This window comes from Dermacentor albipictus, chromosome 7, assembly GCF_038994185.2.
Source record: "Dermacentor albipictus isolate Rhodes 1998 colony chromosome 7, USDA_Dalb.pri_finalv2, whole genome shotgun sequence".
Lineage (NCBI taxonomy): Eukaryota > Metazoa > Arthropoda > Arachnida > Ixodida > Ixodidae > Dermacentor > Dermacentor albipictus.
In genome coordinates, this window is record NC_091827.1 from 76,826,044 (window position 1) to 76,849,321 (window position 23,278).

Below are 23,278 nucleotides of genomic sequence, written 5' to 3' on the forward strand. Positions count from 1 at the left end.
AGTGACACTGGCCAACGTTATATCAGGATCACGTCTTGTATACACACGCAAATACGCACGAATCGGAACATGAGAACAGCCGTTGCCGTAGACCCTGTAGAGGGTTTCATGCATTGGTTGAATTGCGGTTGATGCCAACAAAAATGGGGCAATCGGGTTCTTTAAAAACAGGTGTGTTGACCCACCTCTGAGCAAAGTATGCATGCACACGTGGTCAGCAATCGTGTTTTTCTGATGATGTCAGTAAAGACCTGAATGTACCTAGGCGTACATTGACCTCTTGACCTCTGAGCCTGCGCCGCAGAATAGGAGAGCAAGATGTCTTTACGCATGCTTATCTGCGTCTTCGCAGAGTGCAGATCACCCACACATTGGCATGGAGGCACGTAATCGAGCTACAGGCGAACACAAAATGCGTTCCACAATGCACTTGTATGATTATTCCTTGTATTGTATTTATTCCTTGCTGAGTTCAATGAAATTATGAGAGGCTAGTCAGCGCCGGTGCTTGGCGATTCTCTGCTACATCCCGCATATTTTCGTAACGATCGCTTCACATTGTCAAAACTAGGAAATGGGAATCAAAATGAAAATTCTTGCTCACCAAGGAGCGCGAAAATAAACGCTTTAGCCGGTAATGGACAGCGCAGTAATCGGATAACAAAATTTTACAAATTGCTTTTTGATTTTAGCTTAATAGACGATGTTCCCGAAATCGAAGTATAAGCTATGTAGTACTCAAAGGAAAACCTTTTCCTCAAAAGGCTACGCAGTTGTCAAAAAATGTGTAAGCTTCTCAAAATTTGCAGCCAAAGAATGCGCTGCTTTCCCGCGCAATATGTTTCCGCACTGAAGAACGCATTGCCAAAAGCTGTTAACTGGAACGTGGAGAACAGCGCACGTGAGCGAAGCGGACAGATGTTGCCGGCCGCTGTTCTCTTCATTTCACGTAAAACAACTAGCCCCGTTTAGAACTCTAATTAACTGGAAGAGGAGTGCATTGCACAGTACACATGGAGTCCATGTTACCTGGAACTAGTGCTATAGCCAAAATTTTTCTAGTGAGAGCCCATGCTTCGAACACTGGCTTAATGCAATTGTGGAAGCCGATTACTTTAGAATATGAGTAACATTTTGTTAATAAATATTCTTATCGGTTGTTATGGCAAGCTTGGCCGGCAACATGAATGCGGTCCGATATTGTAGTAATTACTGCCTTTAGGAGACCCTTTAAATGGTTTCGAAATTCTTCAAGGTGGTCGAACAAATGTTCTATGCGGTTTCATTACGATTTCTTTTACTCGCAACTCGAGCACATGCATACAGCATGTTTCTCGGACAACTGTTATCAGAATACTGACAACAGTGCGTTCTAGACACAAGTGAAATATTTGCCAGAAATTTACAATTTGTCTGGAGTCTCTCATTTTTAGTGCTCTGATAAGGTTCGTCCTAAAAAAACATGAATAATTAAACTTAGGGGCACGTTCAAGACCTCCAGATGGTCAAAATACTTCCTGATTCCCTAGAATCAGATTATGGTTTTGGAAAGTTACACCCCGACCCTATTGTATTGTTTATCTTTTCTTCTTTTAAAAGAAACACGCGGTATTTATGTCCCCCTTGAGTTGTAATCAAATGTACGTCCAACTGTGCATCTTGCTATAAAACAATAACTTGGGCATCTTCATGCAACCACATTGAAATCGTTGAAATGCTCTCTGTTGCAAGCGCACTAATTGTGCCAATATCGAAGTGCATTCATTTTCAGCTATCCAACGTATCTTTTGTGGTACGCTTTCATAACTGAAGATTCTGATTTAAGCGCGGGAAACTATGGAAAAAGTCACACAAACGTCTTTCATTCGCAGTAGCGTGTTCTCATTTGCCACTTATTAGGCAAACTAATTACTAACTGATTACTTAATTACTATGTACCCTCCAGGAACGCTAACATGGGCAAGACGTTCTGATTTTCCTTCCAGTAGAACTACGTATATTGAAGGTTCGACTGCAGTAACATGACGACGGGGGAAAGCGACCTCAAAAGTGTTTTCGTCTCTATGTGCGTGTTCTTCGGCCCCAATTGCGTTTGGTACAGTGAACACCACACGCAGCCTCCTTACGGTTATCTTCGCGTCGACCGTCACTGCAGAGCCGGATGCCTTTATTGGCAGTCGTTATTCTGTGAGGAGCCTGCGTTTATATGAACGCGTCCTTGTTTTCCCGCAGTGTCGTATTTCTTCTTCTTTTTTTGCGCAATGTCTGTACCTTTCGGTCCCTTCGCGTCCCATCGCGGTGTCACACGAACAGTGTCAGTGCCTCACTGCATCGCTTCGCGCCTCCAGCAGCTGTCTTATCCCGGACTTTGCTTACCGTGGTTTCTACTGCTGTTTTGTTTTTGTCGAGAAGCTCACACACTGGACAGCAATCCTAAAGCGAGTCGTCCTATATGTATAGCCCCATTCTGACTACTCCTGTACGGGTGAACCTGTGCGACGAACTGGCTCTGTTTTCGAAGGGATTAGGCAATCAAGCAACAAACGGTACACAAATATTTTCAGGGCAAGAAATGTAGGCAATCAAGCGCACAATTTGTTCTTTCTTTTTTAAAGCGCAGATTTCCACGTCGTTTTTCTATGGGTTCGGCGCGTGCGTATTGTCCGCTCCGAGCAAGCTGGGCTGGTCCCGGAGATGGTGCAACGAAAGCTGTGCAATGCCGGATACAGTGGAATCCCCTGTCGCGTGAGTCACGTGACGGGAGGGGTGGGGGGGCTCTGCGCCTTTTCATGATCGCGACGCTGCGAAACGCGGTGCAGAAGATGGACAGCTTTGTAGCACTTGACTGCCCCGCCTTTCTCTGGGCTTTTTGTAAACATTACGTGGTGTGTTAGCTGTCACGTTATTTGTCTTACGGATTTGCTACCTGTTGTGACACGCTTGCTCGTATAATGATTCGCGAATGAGGGACAATTAGAGGAAACAAGAAAAAGCAATATTGCGTGCACGTGGGTGTTTCGGACGAGAATACAAAAGAAACGCAATGCTAAAGGGGTCAAGTGCGCGGGAGACAATAGAGGTTGCTCTTCCGCGACGAAATTTCATCTCAGAATCTGTAACATTACTTTATCGTGCATATTGTGCGGCGCTCAGCAGATAGGACTCCCTGCTGCGTTTTCCGTTTGATTATATTCTCAATTTTAAGCAACATCGCAAATGTTACGCAACACGTACTGCGCCTTTGTCTTGTAGTTATCTTACACCGGGTTTTTCACGAATTCCATGCAGTATTTCCTAAAATTACCGTAGCCGAGATAAACAAATTATTTCCTTTGAATTACGCTTACCAAAGAGGTACACGTTTAAAAATGATTCCACGTAATAATTAGAGAAATAATTATGCACATTATATTAATGAGCTTTCTACACGACAACCCGCCGTGGTTGCTCAGTGGGTATGGTGTTGGGCTGCTGAGCACGAGGTTGCGGCATCGAATCCCGGCCACGGCGGCCGCATTTCGATGGGGGCGAAATGCGAAAACACCCGCGTACTAAGATTTAGGTGCACGTTAAAGAACCCCAGGTGGTCGAAATTTCCGGAGTCCTCCACTACGGTGTGCCTCATAATCAGAAAGTGGTTTTGGCACGTAAAACCACATAATTTTTTTTTCTACACGACCCAGCCAGTGCGATTGACCTCAACGGAAGAATTGAAGTGCGCCCTAAGAGGAGCTCATAACCATTTCTAAGAAGTAAAAGAAAAGAAAAGTTGACGGTGCTAATTTTTGCAGCGCAATTATATTCCCGCCAATTTCACACAGAAAAGCGGAACTGTGACGCCCTCAGTAGACGCGCATCCGTGCGTGACGTCACTGCTTGCGCCTGACCGTCGAGCGAGCATCAAGCGACCGTGCTTGCCACGATCGCGCTAACTTCATCAATTTGTCCAGCCCTGCACCTCGCACCATCTTCCCTTATTTTTCGTGTTTACCGCTGGCTATTCAGCTAACATGTGTGCCAACTGGCCCAGCTGACAACTTCGTTATTAAACATCTTTTTTTTTCTGTTCTACGTCGAAGCGCTCTCCTCCAAACACAATTTTATTGGTAAGAATTGATCAATCGGGGTGCACGTTGCAAATTACCATTGGTCGCATTATCTTAAATTTGATAGAAAACCCTCTGGATGTTCTCACTTCTAGAGCGGTGGATCAGTGTCCATGGCGTTGGACAGCGGAGCGCGTGGTCGCGGTTGGGATACCTGGCCGCGGCGGTCGCATTGCGATGGCAGTTGTATGTAAGAACGCTCGCTTAATTAGATTTAGGTGAACGATTAAGAACCCCGCATGGCCAAAGTTAGTCCGCACCTTACTACCGTTAATCCCATTACATAGCGTTCCTGCAGCTTCAGGGCCATTACTCCTCACAATTTATTCAATTAAGGCTTCTTCATACAAGAGAATGTTGTACTACCTGTGTATTTAAAAGTGTGAAGGTATAGGATGGCCTTTCTTTCAAAGAAACGCATAGGCAAACATGACTGATAAGGAAACGCTGGTAATTATGTTTTCTCCTTTTTATCGGTCAGAGCCTCTCAGTCAAACCTTTTCAACTAGCGAAGATTCACGCGATATAAGGCTAATCGGCAGGCTTGATTGTATCAAACGTGTTGGGGACGTCTCTGAGTACGTAGTACGACGCACTTTATGTCAACGTAGCACAGTTGTCTGATGCCAGTTGACTAAACCCGAGCAAATGACCGCTGGGCGCTGACCATTATGTTCTTCGTCAGCCCGAGATACGATCTTCAGCACAACAGACCTTGTCGAGCACCTTTTGAAGGGTTCATGCAAAACTGCGCAGTGCAGGGCGTTTTCCGCCTCTCAAGTACGTACCTGGTCTCAGAGCGGAAGGGCTGTCATGTTTTCGCAGAGGAGAATGGCTTTCGAATTTGTTGAGGGCGGTGGCTGGAACCGTTTGCGCACACTCCCAGAGAACGTGCGCGATCGTCTCTTTGCGCCGCAATCTATGGCGATAAACTCGGCAAACGCTTCTTTTTAACTGCACTTTGTGTGCGCAGAGTTGAATTTAAGCCGTTAAGGCGAATGTTTGCGGAGTAAACGAGCTGTCCCATTGTGACGTTGGTAAAACTCGCGAATAAGCATTGTTAAATGCTAAGTCAATAAGAATAGGCCACTGGTAACACTATAACCGTCTTCCTTCCAGCTCGTCTGTTCAGTCTGTATGCCACTGCCTAAATTTGTGCTCAACATATTGTGCTTGCTGCCACTAAAGTTGCGAATGTCAAAATCTTCGAAGTGCCCAAACGTTGCGTGCACTTTCAACAAGTCATCTTTCCTTTCATAAGCAATATATTACTGCCTCCTTGTCTTATATAACTAAAGAAAAAGAACAGTGACCACAGTACGCGTGGAATTGAATAAGCAAGGACTTCGCATATTGTTGAGCCCTGAAATTCTCGCTTTTCATGACATCTTGTATGACGGCTGTTTAAAGGGAAGTGCTGTGTATTCTTATATCAGATCTTCCATTGTCGCTCTTAGAGCTGATATCGGTGCCCTACATATTTAATTGCCCAATTGAAACACCATCAGAAGCCAGCAGCTTTTTCAGTGCATGCACGTCTGTCCAGTCCGGTTACATCACTTTGGACGTTCGTGCACGGGGTCATGACACGTGGGCCTAGAGTTCACGGCCACGTGACACGTGAACCCGGCATATTTAAATTGTGTTACCTCAAGCACAACTGCAGTGGTCGGAAGTAGGGTGGTTCTGGCTTCTACATTTCTCTGCACGTGATACGTGCTCATGGTAGGGTCAGCTGACAAAGGTACTGACAACTGGTGGAATCGTGTCCTGAGATTGAGGAGCACAATAATGACAGCTGTGGCTTTTATATCGATATAGTCAAAGCGCGATCTCAGCAGTATCGAGAGGAATTGCAATTTTAAATCAGGAATGAATGTAATGTCTTTGCTGCTATGTTCTATTGTAAAACCTTGGTGCACTATTCTTTTCTTTTTGCGAAGAAGAAACCATGTGAATGAAGGACAAGGCGACAAGAAAATTATAAATGTGCTCCTGGGAACGTGCTTGGTAAATTTGCGAAGCGCCGTACTGAATTGCCCAATTCCCAATAAACTATTGTGAGCCTACTGCAGACATCAAAACAATCACAAGATGAAAACATGTATCGAGGTGGAAGTTTGCAAGAAACGAGTTACGCATGTGTGCATCCTGATTATAGCCCTAAAGCATGTCATGTAAAATAATAAGGACAGTATATAATCACTAAATACGTATTTAGCTTTGGTATATATAGTGGGCTCGTGTACTTAAAAAGCCCCTGGTATTATAAATTAAACCGGAGTACTTGCCCCCTCCTTCCCTTCGCCCCCATACGGCTTTTCTCACAGAGCCTGCGTGATATAGAAGTTAAAAATCAATCAGTCAATCAATCAATCAATCAATCAATCAATCAATCAATCAATCAATCAATCAATCAATCAATCAATCAATCAATCAATCAATCAATCAATCAATCAATCAATCAATCGATGAATCAATCATTTAGCAGAGTGCCCTCCTCACCGCTTAATCTGATGCTATACCTGCCCTTATCCGTCTCTCGATTTTGTATCCCATGGTCCCGTAAGTTTTCTTGCACAACAGCATCCTGCTATCAGCGGGCGTTCGAACTCCCGCTATTCGTGATGGCAACCGACGTCATCCCGACACGATCCCATTGGCTACGAGCATTCGCCGGCGGCGCTCACGTGAGATGAGTCTCGTGAACGCGATCGCGCGTTCTCGTCTTATCTGCAAGTAAACGAACGTGAAAACTGCACGCGCTCGGCGTGAACTGCACACCCGCTGCCTTCCCTGCATCTGCTTTGAGTCGTAATCCATCTCATTTGGTGCAGGGCTGTGCATTGCTGCGCAAACTCACCGTTGTGCCAAGGCACGCATGCGCAAGTACCGCAGTAAGTCATTGCAGAGGCGACTGCGCGGCGGTTGCTGCAGTCGCAAGAGCTGAGCTTTACGATGAACGTAGCTGAGCCACAAGAACACGGTTGGCTGCTTTCCCGAACTGCCCATGGATAGTGTCTCTCTGTCGAAGAAAGATGTACAGCTGAATTATTACCTGAGTACTCCGTGTCGGTTCCTTTCGGCGCATCTGCTTAATCTCAACTTACTTCCGTCGTCGTCTCTCCTTTTCGCAGCTCAGTACTTCAACGCAGTGACCGACAGGTGGTGAGAAACTAACTCCTTTCAAACCAGAGAAGCGCAGAGCAAAATTCGCTTTGAGAAAAGACATTTGAACATGAACAATGAGTAAGGGGCGTCTAGAGAACATTTCTAAAACAAAAAAAGTGTTAAAACAGAATAGAGGGGGAGATGAGGAAAGTTTGCAGGTAGAGGTTAATTGGAAGCACCTACAGACAACACGGAGTCATCAAAAAATATAAATGATAGAAGCAGGGGTGGTGAAATGGATGCAAACTACCGAAATAAGGAATTCGACGGACACGGATGGTAAACATGATAACAGAAAAAAAATTGCAAGACAACACAAAGGCCCGGGCTGGCTGCCTGAGGACAAAGACGAAAAGGAACAAAAGCTGGCAAGCGAGTGAAACCGGCGTCCACCGCAGCAAACAGAAAAAAAGTAAGGAATCTAGAGATGGCTCATCACATTGCAATGAATATGCTTATCTTTGCAACCAGCAATAACCGCAGGAAAGGTCCACCTTCCAGCAGGGCTCTGGTTAAAAGCTAATGGGAGCGCTAACCGGCAGCGATCGAGAAAAGCGAGTTGACGTTTAGTGCACTGGCGGGAAAAAAGAAAAATCGGGGAAGAGATGGAGTCGGGTCGTGAAAGGCATAGGTAAGTTTAGAACATAAATAAACAAACTGCAAGATTTTCATATTTATGTAGTAAAACCTAATTTACTGGCGCAGGCTATGTGACTAAATGTCTTCCCCCCTATTGAAAGAGGGTACGCCATTACATATCAATCAATCAAACAAACGAATCTTCATTATAGAGCCCAGGAAAAGCTGTGGAGCCTTCGTACGGGGCAATTAAACAGGAATACGCGAGACAAAATGTAGAGAGAAGGCAAATGCGGTAGACCAAACAATCTGTAGTAGAGAAACAAATGTGGAACCAGAAAACGAGGTGACGGGCGTAAAAGGGAGTAATCATGTGAAGTGATTATCTACATTTATACAAAATACGCCGAATGAACTCTGAAATCGGTCATTTTCGGAGTCTAGCCATAGAACAGTCTTTAATGCAACAAGGCCTGTAGAAAGTGCGGAGTGGTGCCTGGTACACTTCTTCGGCACGGAAAAGTACACATGATTTAAAAGCTTTGGGCAATGTACAATGCCATAGACCGCTTTATAGAGAATCAAAAGTTTATATTTAATACGTCTTGATTTGAGAGGTATGATCTGAGGTGAATTTGAAAAGGCGGGACTATGGTCGCAAGAAGGGCATAAGCGGTGCTTGAAAGTAGATATAAGTTTATTTTCGACGCCATCAATGCGGCCAGAATTGGATTTGCACATTCCACCTCAAACTACCGAGGCATACTCTGGCAGTGGATGGCACACGGTAGAATATAACTTCAGAAAAGCAATGGGACAGCGGATGTCATGCGATATATGACGAACAATACCAAGAGCATATTTTCGCATATGTAGCGTATGAAGAGAAGTTTAGCGTTTTGTCGAAGTACACAACACAATCTTTCATTTCATCGACTCTGGGCAGTGGATTATCGCGAAGGGTGTATCAAAATTGCGCGTGGTGTATTTTCCACGCATAACTTAGTACCACAGTTTTGGAAACAGATAAGAGTAAGTTACTGCTACTGTACCAGTTTGAGAGTGCGAAAATTTTTTTTGAGGTCAGTGCGGTCGTGAACAGTGTTGACAGTCTTAGATTGAAATCCTCAGCATACAGAAGGAAGGAAGAGTGTTGAACTGCTGATTAAATGTTGTTTATGAACAGTTTGAAGAGAAGAGGGACAAGAACAGATATTTGAGGAACTCCGCTAGTGACCGCATAAGTAAGAGTGCCCTGTCGATCAATGCCAACGAAGCACGATTTATTGCTTAAATAATTACACAGCAAGGTAATGATGAAAGAAGGTATGTTCATTTGCATCAGCTTTGTTATGACGAACTAATGCCAAGGTACATCAAATATTATGCTTAAGTGAATGTAAAGAAAGTCTAATTGATCTCTACGATGTATCCCACTGGAAGCACGAGTGATAAATGTGACTAAATTCGTTATTTTGGAGCGGCCTGATGCAATGTCATGCTGTTTATTTTTAAAAATATCCTTAGCACTAACAGAAAGCTGTGAATCCAACACAGATTCAGACACTTTTGACGCAGTACATAGGATAAATATAGACAGGTACTTAGTAACTGAACTTGTAGCTCCCGATTTGTGTACAGGCACTATCCGTGCTGCCTTCCAAGCGTTACGGAACGTACTAGACTTTAGGGAAATGTTGAAGATGCTTGTGAGAACACGGACGACTATGCTTCCATACGTATTGAACAGAACTGGAGGGTTACGATCAGTGCCACAAGGGACGGTTTGAGGCACTTCATGAACTTGAAAACAAGGTCCTCATGGACTAATAGCGTACACGCCGTATCAGTCTGAGATGGAAGGTTACTTGAGGTAGAAGCGTCTTTTGCACCATATACTGAACCGAAATGTTAAACTAGGGCATCAGTATTGTTCGACACAAAATCGCCATTTTCATCAACAAGGCATACATTTTCGGCACTTTAAAAGAGTAAGAGCGCACGTAGCTACAAAAATATTTTCAGTTGCGATTCACGCTGAAGGGCTTCAACACGCTTATTGGGGTTGTAGTGATCGTTACCATAACAAAGTCTGCGAAGACAACGACAGAGCCTGTTTGCCTCGAACAACACCACCACCAACAACGACGACGACGAGGACGACGACGATAATAATAATAATAATAATAATAATAATAATAATAATAATAATAATAATAATAATAATAATAATAATAATAATAATAATAATAATAATAATAATAATAATAATAATAATAATAATAATAATAATATGATGATTACCATCTTGTGTTTGTACATGGAAATATCGGGTCTGTCAAAGACACAGAAAGGCTTGCGCGAATGGACCCCACAGCACCGGCAACAGAAATGAAGCGGTATGAGCCTTCGAATAGAAGATGAAGAAGCGCGAGAACCGGGAGACAGGAGAAGAGAAGAATAAAGTGGGAATAAAAATGTAGACAAGATGGACGCCAGTTCCACAGCAATGCTTTACGTCTACTGTGTCCTTTAAATAGGAACGCTACATTATTTTGGCGCAGCCGACAGCGAACTCCAACATGTGGGTGAGATTTTTCCTTGAGGAGACCTCCGCGGACAAGATCATCTTTTCGAGATACCAAGCTGAAGATGGACCAGCGGTGGAACTACCTCGCGAACTCAACTCGGCAGAACTCATGAACCTGGTTTTAGAGAAGGCTTCCATGGACCCTGAAGAACTACGTCGGAAGGGTGCTGTGAACGTGAATTTGCCTCTGGTGATCTTCGACGAATTAGTTCTTCAACCGATGCGTCGACAGGACTCTGGATCACAGTCGTCGACGGAAGAGGTGAGCCTCGTTTTGAAAGCACTTCGGCTACAACAAGAACAGATTTCGCAACAAAACCAGCTGGTGACATCGCTTATAAGCTCTTTAAACGCTGAGAAGTCAGTGACTAAATTTGTAGAACCCGATGCATTCGACGGCATGTCATCAAGTCCAGAAGGTTGGCTTGAATTCTATGACTATGCTGCTGGGAAGAACAACTGGCACTCTAATGAGGACAAGATTACTAACATGCGTAGTTACTTAAGCGGTGTTGCACGGAAGTGGTATGATTTGCACATTATTGAAGAGGCTGGCAACTCTTGGAATCAGCGGAAAGAAAAATTCTTGACGACATTCCGAAGCAACCCAGTGCAAAGGTGGGACGCCGCGCTTAATTTCAAATTCAAGCAAGGCTCCCTCGTCGAGTATTTCTTTGACAAATGCCGCCTTTTAAAGCTGGCCGAGCCTCTGCTTCCTCCGTCTGCCGTAGTAGCACTAATAATGCACGGACTGCACGCGCAAGTCCTGAAGCAAGTGCAAATACGGTCACCTAAAACTATGGACGGGCTCCTGGAGTGCCTTCACGACATATCATTTACTTCAGAAGAAAATATAAACGCTAGCTCAAGCGGTCGCTTCACACGGTCCGGCGCGGATTGGTCAAGCCGTAATCAGCGAGAACCGCGCCGCCTTGCAGGCGGCACAGAGAACTTGGGTTGGCGCGCTCCCAGAGGTCGGGTGCATAACGTCGACAGCGACCCCGTTCCCCTCCTTTCGGACGCTGAAGAGGCTCCGACGACAACAAAACTGATAAACAAGGGTGATCAGTCCGACCCGATGACCACAACTGAGACTGTTTATTTAACTTGCTCTAGCCTACTTCACATCCCTGTCAAAGTGGGAAACAGACATATGATGGCTTTGGTTGACAGCGGTGCCTCTGTGTCTATAATTAATGCCAAGCTGGTAGATGCAAGTCACCTGCATAGTGGAAGAGTACTACGGGTGCAAGGCTACGACGGAAAAGTGACAATGCATAATCAATGGGCCTCAGTAAACATCGAGTTCCAAGGTCATCAAATAGAGAGTGAAGTACTGGTGATTGAGGGGGTGACGTATGACTTTCTGCTATCCAGACCAGATATAAAGAAACTAAAAATCAACGTTTACTGGGACAATGCTGTTTTAGTGGAAGGACTATCAAGGCAAGAGACACAGCCTGATAGAAAAGATAACCTGCGAGTTGTCAAGTGCGCGAGGGATATTGCAACGACCTATCCTGAACTGGTATGCATAGGAAGCTACCCACCAGCGATGACGTCACACAAGGTGCCTTTCGAACTAACCGACAAGACTGTCATCCGAAAATCGCCTTATAACATGTCAAGAGAGCGCAAGATATGGTTGAAGAAGGAATTGCAGGAGATGCTAGACGCGAATATAATCCGGCCTTCGGTGTCACCCTTCGCCTCTCCCATAACTATTGCGCCGAAAGAAGATGGAACTTTCAGACTGTGCACAGATTACAGGGTTCTCAACCGCCAGACAGAGCTTATACCATTTCCCATGCCGAAGATAGACACGATTATAGATGAGACAGGTGGTTGCCGATGTTTTTCACGTATTGACTTGTGCAAAGGTTTCTGGCAGATCCCGCTAACCGAAGAAACAAAAATGTACACTGCTTTTATCACGCCCTTCGACCTGTACGAGTATAACCGGCTTCCTTTCGGCTGGAAAAACTCACCAGCATGGTTCCAGAAGATAATGAACGAAGTCCTGAAGCCTTTCCTAGGTGTCTTTTGTAACGTGTACATCGACGATATTATCGTCTTCTCCAAAACAGAGGCAGAGCATCAGGAACACCTGTCCCAGGTAATAAATGCCTTGAGCTTGGCACACCTCAAGGTTAATTTTAAGAAAAGTGCATTCTTTCAAAGAAAAGTTGTGTTTCTTGGAAGAGTCTTTGATGGGACTACCAAAAGCACGAAACAAGAGTCCGTTGAGAGGATATCCCAACTGGTAAAACCATATGACGTCCACTCATTGCGTGTGTTTTTGGGATTAGCAGGACATTTCAGACCTTTCATAAAAGACTTTGCCATAAAAACAAGATGCCTCACGCGCCTAACGCAGAAAGCAGTTCCATTTGTGTGGGATGAGGAATGTGAGAGAGTCTACCGTGATCTGGTGCACAGAATCTCTGCTGACCCTATTCTACGCATACCAGATTTCACTTTACCCTTTGAACTGAATACCGACGCCTCACATTATGGAACAGGTGCAGTCTTGTACCAGAAATGTCCAGAAGCATCCGGCCGAGAAAAGCGACACGTAGTAGGCTACTACAGCTACACCCTCAAGCCACCTGAAGTCAACTACACCACTACTGAAAAGGAAGCGCTTGCAGTCCTTAAAGCAATTCAGTACTTCCGTACGTACCTAGAAGGTGCGAAGTTTACTTTGTTCACCGATCACCAGGCCCTCACTCATCTCTTGAATATGACCCAACCTAAGGGACGTATCGCCAGATGGGTGAACTATTTGCAGCAGTTTGATTTCACCATCTCCCACAGACCTGGACCCCTTTTGACTGATGCAGATGCATTGTCTAGACTGATGATACAGGCCGAACAATCTGAAGAAATTAATGAAGTAAAATTGTGGGGAGGCACTGAACAATTGATGTTTATGGAAGGTCGCTATCAAGTCCCGCCAACGCTGATTTCAAAGGTTCTTTATTTGTACCACGATAGCCCAGAATCTGGAGGACACGACGGATTTTGGCGCACCTACAACAAGCTAGTCAAGAGATTTACGTGGCCTCACATGAAAGAAGACGTCAAGCAATACGTTCGTTCATGCCACCTTTGTCAAGTCAACAAAGTGAAATATAAGCAGCCTACGGACGCCATGATAATACCTTGCCACTCGAACGTGCCTTTTGAAGTTATACACCTTGATTTTGCCGAGCTGAATAAGAAACGAGAAGGAGTCCGAAAAACGCAAGCTTTTCTTCTGGCCATAGATGAATGCACCAGGATGGTCGCGGCACGGGCAGGAAAAGAAGATGCGAATAGTGTCATCGCCCTTCTCGAACGGGAAATGTTTAGGACAACCAGGACGATTGTATGTGACAACGGTCCAGCGTTCAAGAGTGAAAAGCTAGCAAGATGGGCTCGAGACCATAATATATCAATCAAATTCTGTGCGCCATACCATCTCGCAGCGAATGGGCTTGCAGAGCGTGCTATACGAGATGTAAAACAATACATCAGGATGTACGATAGTTTCCCTGGTGGTTGGAAATGCTCTTTAGAAGCAGCTGTACGACATCACAATCGCTCCTACACCAGTGGCTTGGGATGTAGCCCGCAGTTCGCTTCTTCAGGAGAGACCCCTATTCTTCAGGCGGACCGTGAATTGGGGCTGTTAGAAAATCTCAAGATCGTCGAGGAGAGGAAACAAAAATCGCAGGAGGAGAGGTACCGTAAACGAATGAAACAAAATTTTGACAAGAGACATTGCTTAGATATCCCAGACATTCAAGTCACCGACCTCATTCTAGTTAGGAAAGGAGTAAGAGAATCCAGTGCCAAATTTTATGGTCCTTACTCTGTGACAAAGACAGCCACTCAGAAAGGAATATTGAAGACTGTGTGGTACATTGGTGAACGGGGCGCAGTTGAATGTGCTTCGATTGGAAACGTTTTCAAGTATTACCCCAGGAGGGGTTAGCAAAAGAAACCTGGAAGGGTGAAGCGGTATGAGCCTTCGAATAGAAGATGAAGAAGCGCGAGAACCGGGAGACAGGAGAAGAGAAGAATAAAGTGGGAATAAAAATGTAGACAAGATGGACGCCAGTTCCACAGCAATGCTTTACGTCTACTGTGTCCTTTAAATAGGAACGCTACAAGAAATATTGTAAAAGACACGGAACAGGATTGAAAAAGGTGAGTATATTTTCTGGAAGTTCATTGAAAATTTGGGGAACATGAACACACGTTCTAGCTTTGCCACATCTTATAGCGCGACGGTTCACAATAAAACGAGGAATTTTTCGAGTGGTCGAGGCGCAGTGTAGGCATGTCTGAAATTGAAGCTCCAAAAATGCCGCGAGACTGATATTTGCATCAACAGTGAAATAAAGGAAGGCACACAAAGATACGAAAACAGATATTCACTGTTCGCCACAGGAGAATTGTAAGCGATGCTTTTAAGAACGCTCTTTCAAATTGCGCAGGTTCTGTACTGCTAACGAACAGAAGGAAATGCAAGCACGGTTGTACCGTACCGCAAAACACTGTACGCGAGCGAGTGCATGACCGTTATATTAATCGACATCTGAAGAGAGGATTTTATATTCAATCATAAACACGCAACCCCCCTGAGTCCGGTACAGATGTATGTCAAATGGCTGTGCCAGGAAAGGTCATTATCAATAAATAATCGGAGGCATTTTATGGAATCAACATACTCTATTGGAAAGCAATTACTTAAATTTTTCTTGTGTGAGTGAAAAGGAAGTGGTACCGTATTAACTGTTCCTTTAGCTGGTTTTGGAAACACACAACTTTCGGTTTCATTGAATTGGCTGTAAGACCGTTATTTTCAATCTATGTCATTGCATCGCTGACATTCTCCTGTACCAAACAAATCACCTTCACGTGAGATATACGTTTGCTTAGTAGCACCATGTGATCTGCCTATTGAAAAAAAAAGTATACGATTAGATGACGATGAAGTGAAATCATTGATAAGCACATAAATAACTCAGTGCCCTTCTACTCTATGAAGAAGGATGACCATCAGCTGTGTGTGGTCCACTTAATGGCCAATTGCACCTGCGCCACACTGTCTTCGGGATCGGCTCACGTATAAGGAGTGCTTAACGCCTGTTTCACCGCCGCCACGGGTCGGCCTGGCATTGCACTATTTTCGGGAACGACTCGTGTATGGGAAGTGCTTAACGACTGTGTCACCTCTGCCATGGGTCGGCCTGGCATTGCACTATCTTCGGGATCGGCCCACGTATGGAGAGTGCTCAACGCCCGCTTCAGCTCCAACGTGAGTGAATTTTCAACAAATGCCTAGAACTAGGAATGCCTGGAGCGGTGCACCACTTCAGCAAGCGGATAATTGAAGTCTTTCGCTGTTTGAACGAAGAACGGTTCCACATGAGCGGTGGTGCGAGCTGGAGGGTGATTTATCTGTCGACCTGGATCGGCCCACGCATGGAGTACTTAACGCCTACTTAACCTCAGCCGTGGGTCGACCCGCCATTGCACCATCTTCGGGAGCGGTGCACGTATGGGCAGTGCTAACCGCCTGCTTCCCCACTGCTGGGGGTCGGCCCTGCATTGCATTACAACTTCACTGTAAAACATTCACCGATGATTACGATACTGCCTAACGCGAAATTTAAGTGCAGCTCTATACCTGTTTTCATTTCGCGATATAGTTCGCGGGCAATCTGTCTCGTGCGGCACTTTGCAAACGGAGCGAAGTGTGCCATGACTGCCTCGCTAACCTGAAGATCGCAAGATGCAGTGCGTGGTTTCACGGCAGCCGCCACAGACAGACCTCGCAGACGACGCGCGCTACTCTGATGCCATGTCATAGCCGTCGTCGCCGCACTATGCTTTTCTTCTCACGCTTCCGCCATACCCTCCTCCTCCGCTTTCCACCTCGCGTCCTTCATCTTCCGCCGCGCTCCGCGTTCTCTCTTTCATTTTTCGTTGTGTTCGTTCGCTCGGTTACGTCGAAACCAACGCGACGCTCGCCGCCGGAACGGGCGCCTAAGCGCTACACTTTAAAAGCAAAGCCAACAGATTCGACCTTTGTGAAACGCCTATTTTCAATCCGAGCTTGCGGCTGGGTGGTGTTACGATTGTCCAAGGCAACAACTTGCGAGCGATCACCAACACATTTTTTTTTTAGAAATCAAAGAACGGTCCTCTGAAACCCAGCGGACGCAGCTTCTCAAGTAGAATATTGTGGATGACCATGTCGAAAGCATCCGATATATCCAGAAATAAAGCACACGCAAACATATCGTGTTCGAAAGCTGAATGCAGCTCACCACAACATTGCTCAAAAAAAAAAAAAAGTGCGATTGCTCGTCCCGATATAAAGCCAAACTGGCGATCTGAGATAACTGAAAACTTCTCTAGAAACGAGGTCATGCATTCCAAGAGAAACTTTAATCTTTGTGTTCGTGCTGGCAGTATCGAGATAGGTCTATAGATTTCCAACGCTAACTCTCTTTCGCCCTTATGTAGCACGACAATCGCAGTTTTCAGTTCAGATGGCAAAGACGCAGTTTCGCGAAATCCATTAAAGATAAAAAGAAGGCTAGTGTAAACATAACTAAAGCTACTTTGAAGAAAATGAAGTGAGATTCCATCTATGCCACCTGGTTTGTTCCGGATGAAACAACATTATTCCAGCAAGCTCAGACATCGTCATCAGAGGCAGACACGCGGGCGCCCCTATCGCTTCGTTGAGTGTACATCGGCCTACCGGTATCGGCTAGTGTCCAGCGTCTACACGGGCGAAGTACTGATTAAACGCATCTCGTACATGCGCCGAATTAGACGGAAAATTATCGGCCACGAAAGAGGCTGGCTGTTTTTTTTTTTTTCACGAAAGGAACTGATCAACGACCACGTTTTAGCTGGGCTTTTAGTACAAAACGTAAACTGCTGTCGGAAGTGTCGCCATGTTGCTCTTCGCATAATATCGATCACCCTGTTTCTGGAAACTGTGTATTAGCTCGACGTGTGTAACTATTTTCTGTACGTCTCAACCGCTTCCAAAGTTTGTATCGAACAGCCTCTGCCTATAGAACCTCAGGGGTTAACCAGTTGTCGTTCTTTCTGTGCTTGCATACAACTTTCGTACTAGATTTTCTTCGGAAATATTTATCTGATCGCAGAACATTATGTAAGTTGCACTTGGACAAGCAAAGATTATAATCGGTGACCAATCAAACTGTTCATCTAATTCGCCCAGTTTGAGCTTATCCACCGCATTCATCCGCGATTTCTTAGCTGCAATATCTTGTGTGCTATTGCTAGATTCACAAGGTCTGGTGCTCTGAGATAAACGGCATGCTGTGAAATAGTGGTCAGCTAGACGTTGTACAATCGCACATGAAGCTTAATTGCAATTTGCAGCCCGTACAGCAATGTGGTCCAAACAAGCATGCGTCATTCTACCTTTAAAGGTTTTATCGTGCGAAGGGGTGGATATTGTGTTTTACAAACCACACACGGAAAGAATAGAAAAGTAATCTGACGCCGGGACCTGGCCTGGACAAAAAGTATTAATATTCAGATCACCCGCAATGCACATGTGGTCTTCACCAATAAATTGGCGTAAAATTTTTTTTCCAGTTGTTGTACGGAACGGCGTACGCTGTGGGACGGCGGGCGGTAGATGACCAGCAAATTAGGAGAAAATTCCGAAGGATTGATTCTTAAAGTTAGGCTTCCAGCATGTGTAAAACATATCAAGTTTAGATGCGGAATAGCGGTCGTTTAGAAAGCCAGTGATTCCACAACCCCTGCTTCTTGAACGCGTCATGAAACTAGCACTGTAACCATTCAACACGTACACGCAGACACGCACACACACGCGCGCGCGCATACGCACACAAATATATATATATATATATATATATATATATATATATATATATATATATATATATATATACACGCGCACACACACAACCCAAATCAACACTAGAACAAGGAATATTAATTTCAGTGACTACTAAAACATCCACGAATCCTATTACATCCTCTTCACAGGTTTCCTCTTTTTTGGCGATTTCGCCATCTGTCACCCAAGCTCGTAATTCTTGCCTTTGGCAGCCGTACGTGCAAGCTAATAATAATAATAATAATAATAATAATAATAATAATAATAATAATAATAATAATAATAATAATAATAATAATAATAATAATAATAATAATAATAATAATAATAATAATAATAATAATCGCTGTGGAGGAACTTGATTCAAGGATGAAAGGTTCGTAAATACTGGATGGAGCAATATGCCAGGGTTCGCCGGAAATAGCACGCGGCAAGTTAACCTTCCGAAACGGAAAGACATTGAAGACAAGCATAGATATTACACGACGGTGCCTTGCAGTGATAATTCATAATTGAGTAAAGCCTTCATTTCTTTCACATGTTTGCTTCCTCTTACAGTCTGGTTTACATGAATGCAAGAGTAGCGCGTCGCATTTCCTAGTTCACCAAGGTAATACTACGCGACAGCGTTATAACGTGGACCCGGCGTGATTGTTTAGTGGCTATGGTGTTGGGCTGCCGAGCACGAAGTCGCACGATCGAATCCCGGCCATGGAGGCCGCATTTCGATGGGGGCGAAATGCGAAAACACCCGTGTGCTTAGATTTAGGTGCACGTTAAAGAACCCCAGGTGGTGCAAATTTCCCGAGTCCGCTACTATGGCGTGCCTCATAATCAGAGAGGGGGTTTCGGCATGTTAAAGCCCATAATTCTTTTTTAGCGTTATAACGTGGCGCACCCCCTCCACCTTCGTCCGAAACAAGCCGCAACCTTTTTTTTTTTTTTTTCAGTGGGTGCGCTTCGCCGGTGAGTGGATTAGACTCAGGGGAGCACACGCCGGCTGCCGCCTGATTGTTGCCGTCTCCCTCGATGTGACACGCCAGTGCTTAGAAGCACCACGTAAGTCGAGTTACCCGTCTCGATCTACTCTCTCCTTACGCACTAATGCTATTCGCTTTCATAGCGCGTTACCGCCGTCGTAAGCAATACGAAATAATTAACCACGAAAATCCCTTTCCACAACCGCAACATTTGAACAGAGCGGCAATACATGAACATAAGTGACAACCTACATTAAATTTTATATTGGTTCGTAGGCTACGTTTGGTAAGATTCCGATGCACGCGTCCAATTGGTTTCGTACTTTTCAATTTTTCTGAATCATGGTGCGAGCTCTATGTTTAAATATTGTTCGAGTAGCTGTCCACAAGTATGTATGTTGACATCGACGCACCGATCCGCGCTTCCACAGCAGCGGCGACGCTGTGGAATCTTGGCGTTCTTGGCGCAGTAATCTTGGTGACGCAGTTTTCTGTCCCCGGAAATGCTTCGACGCAAATATTTCCAAAGATAGGCAAACGAATGGCAAAACACCTCGCGACACGCGATACGTGCTACGCCCCCGCACCCGCGATAGCGTGCCGGACATTTGGCGCTGGACACTCACCTCCTAAGCATCCTGCCGCAAAGTCCACAGCCATGACTCCTGGGGTTCTGGAACTGTCCAGAGGGCGACGTTTTGACGAGAACCCCGATGCGGGGGGCCGGCGTTGCGACAGAAACCACTTGCTGTCTCAGAAGTAGGCGGTGGTTGAAAGGTTACCCGCAAGTCCGGACCCCTAATAGGTCGAGCAGGTCATAGCTGACGGCGCAAACAAACAAAACGGACGAAAACTTCTGTTTAAAAAAAAAATAGTCCGCACTGCGAAGACGGATAATTGCACTCACGAACGGATACAAGACCAACTGATTCTAGAACGAGGTTCGCAGAACCTCCGCGCCCCTCCTCCTCAAAAACACAATTGCGCGAGGAGGAACTAAGCTGAGATAGCGCAACGCATTCGCCACTCGATAACTCACTAATCTCTTTTGTTTCCTCTGCGGGATAGCCCGCCTTCGCCGCCTGACGAAAATCAGCGGCTGTCTAGAGCGCTCACGCTGCAGACGAGCGAGAAGGGCAGGCCGCAGAAACAACGGAGGACGGTCGCGCGCGTCGTCTGCTAACGAGGACGGAGCCGGTTGCAGCTCTCTCAAATCGACGCTATCGCGCCGGGAACCTTATCCGCACATAAAAGGCCCTTATCTCGCCTCATACGGGCGTATTTATCCTTCTGCCTCGCTTAATTCGGGCGACCGCCTGCCGCTCGGCTTCACCTCTTTTTATGGCCGCCCCAAGCGACAGGGCTGAACGTCTCGCTGCGAAAATATTCCGAAACAGCCGCCTCGGCCAATGGGAAGCAGAAGTCACCGGTAGGTGGGGAAGTGGGGAGGTGGGGTGGGGGCTAGCCGCGGCTCCTTTATCAGATAAAGACGGCAGCGTTTACGGCTCCCCGGTGTTCCCACAACAGCTAAAACGCGCCGCGTAATCACCTGTTTGTCCGAGCTCTGTAGAGGATAGCGTTCGCGACGCCGAAATCACGCCCTATAGTCGCAGACGTAGCTGCACCTGCCGTCCGATGCCATGGGCCTGTTGCTGAGCGTCCTAGTGGCAGGTCCCTGAAACATTTCGACTCTCTCTCTCTCTCAGTCAGTAGCTCGCAGCCTCTGATAACGTGTACTTCTGGGGCGCCCTAAACCACATTTATGGGGTAATACCTGCGCGATGTGGCCATGGAATGCGACAACACTCGATAGTGACAGTCGCTGTGCTTAACCGGAGGATTATTTCTTTGACTCAGCGAGGAGAAGCGCGAGTTGTCTTCTTCGGGACCGAGTTGTCTTCCTCACCCGCATCACGGTGCGGATCGCGCTAAAACAGAAAACCAAGTGAGTCGTGAAGCGTTCATGACAAAGAAATAGCGCGACGAGATATTACAGAGAGGTATTGAAAGTCGGAGTCCTAATCACAGGGCCAAGAAGAAAGCCACGAAAGACGGAATCTATTTGATGTGTGAAAGGTGTCTTGAATGGCCACTTTAAAAGTCTGTTACCTGTCTTCATCAAGGCCCTCTTTTAGCAATCGACGTTTAACGACACTTTTCTAAGTCTTGCGCATGTCACTCTAAGTGTTGGCTAACGGACGTCTTGGCAAGAAATACTGAATAGTATTTTTAGGCATTCCCACAAATCTTGTGGCAGCGTTTACGGTAACGCGAGGGGTATCCACGGTTACAATTCAATAATAAATGAGGCAGGGACATAAGAAAAGCAACATGTTTATATTGTCGGATAGAATGATGCACAAGCAGTTTCTCCAGATGCGAACTATCCTTTCTTTAGGAATAAGTTGTAGCGTAGCTTGATTGGTCTAGAAGTGCATTTTGCTTACACCAATCAATTTCACGCTGCCTGTCACAATTCTTTTTCAAATAAGCAAGATATCTGTTTCGTATGCAGATGTCTGCCAATCCGGCTTCCATTTACCGACACAAGGTCGTCACCACTGCATGAAACATCGTTTCTGACAAAACATTGTACTGCTGGGTCTCTTGAGAACTGAAGCAGTTCCTAGCAGCGAAACATTTTTGTCCCTGACGATACAGTTCAGGCAGAAATGACATCTTGGTTTCAGTTACGGGCGGCGGATTAGCATGACGATAGTATACAAAAAAGAATGCTGTTCTACAATGAATTCCTGAAAAAAAAAGGAATGGATCACATCTGGAACAACACCTTTTGTGCCACTGCATTCGCCACCAAAAAAACTTTTTTTCTGATGTCTGTGGCTAATTTAAAAGAGGATTGTAATCTACGTACTTTGTGTGGGGCCCCTCGTAAAATATCGTACTATGTTTGCGTAGCAGCACGGAGAAACATTGGCGAGTTCTTTGGTATGTCAGCCATGTTGGCATGTAATCCATGTTGGAGGACAAACCTGGGGTACTCCCGTCTTACTGTTGGCCCTTTTTCGGTGAAAACACTTACAGCAATCGATAGAACTATAAGAGACACTACGCGTAAATGGTTGGCACTGCCCCATGATGTGCCCATCGGATTCTTCTATGCGTCCATTGAACTGGGGGGCTTAGGAATGAGATGCCTGAGGACAACAATTCCTGCCTTGCGCTTAAAACGCTTCTGGAAGATGATGCACCCATCCTATTCAGCCTGTACATTTGCAGCAACCAAAAAGACAGTAACCGATGCGATACACCAGGCGGAAGGACTGTGTCTCTTCAAAGGAAGAACGATCCCAACTCCGGAGTAGTCAATCCTCTTCTGTACCTTGCAGTTACACTTGTCAAGCGACGGAATGCCTAAGGTTCAAGCAAGAATGCAAAAGGTTCCACCCATTGGCTTAGGGAGGGCATCCAGAAGGGCAAGGAATTAATTGATCTGACAAAATTCCACATTGGAGCCATGTCTAATCTGACCCAATTAAAACGGGGAAGAGATGTGACGAAAAGATGTAGGGCAGGCTGTGAGGCAGACGAGTCCAAGGGTCACATACAGCAGCGGTGTCACAGGACACATCACACGAGGATCGAAAGGCATAAGAACATTGTTAGATACCTTTCCAAGAGGTTGAAGGACTTACGTTGGCAAGTCAAAGTTGAGCCGCACTATTCCACGTGGCAGGGCACGAAAATTCCACACCTGGTTATCAAAAGGGATTGCCAGGCTCTTATTCTCGATGTTCAGGTGGTAGGGACTAGGGTGGCTCTGTCGCAGGACCACGAAATAAAAACAAATAAGTTCAATATCCCGGACTTGGTACTTTCGATGGATCCTAGGCCGACAGTGTCTTCTGTGACTTTAACGTACAGAGGAGTCTGGGCTACGCAGTCTGTGGGAGTACCTAAAGATATTGGAATGGGTACAAAT

The 23,278-nt window shown here is 45.5% G+C and overlaps 2 protein-coding genes across 4 annotated transcripts in view; one reads left to right on the forward strand and one right to left on the reverse strand.

Annotated features, from left to right (window-relative positions):
- The window catches only part of LOC135899081 (mitochondrial basic amino acids transporter-like), a 63,399-nt gene extending 42,783 nt beyond the window's left edge, over window positions 1-20,616 (reverse strand). The window contains exon 1 of one of the 2 annotated variants that reach the window (XM_065428338.2): window positions 19,962-20,616. In XM_065428338.2, the coding sequence (XP_065284410.1) occupies window positions 19,962-19,995 (34 nt within the window). In that variant the 5' untranslated portion in view covers window positions 19,996-20,616. Of the gene's footprint in view, window positions 1-4,894; window positions 4,917-19,961 lie in introns of those variants that run through there. The other variant, XM_065428340.1, reaches the window with a different exon arrangement.
- LOC135899078 (uncharacterized) overlaps window positions 1-23,278 on the forward strand; it is a 155,162-nt gene that overhangs the window by 26,103 nt on the left and 105,781 nt on the right. The window contains exons 1-2 of one of the 2 annotated variants that reach the window (XM_065428328.2): window positions 12,665-14,640; window positions 19,306-19,414. The gene's annotated coding sequence lies outside the window, so the exon portion shown is untranslated. Of the gene's footprint in view, window positions 1-12,664; window positions 14,641-19,305; window positions 19,415-23,278 lie in introns of those variants that run through there. The other variant, XM_070522390.1, reaches the window with a different exon arrangement.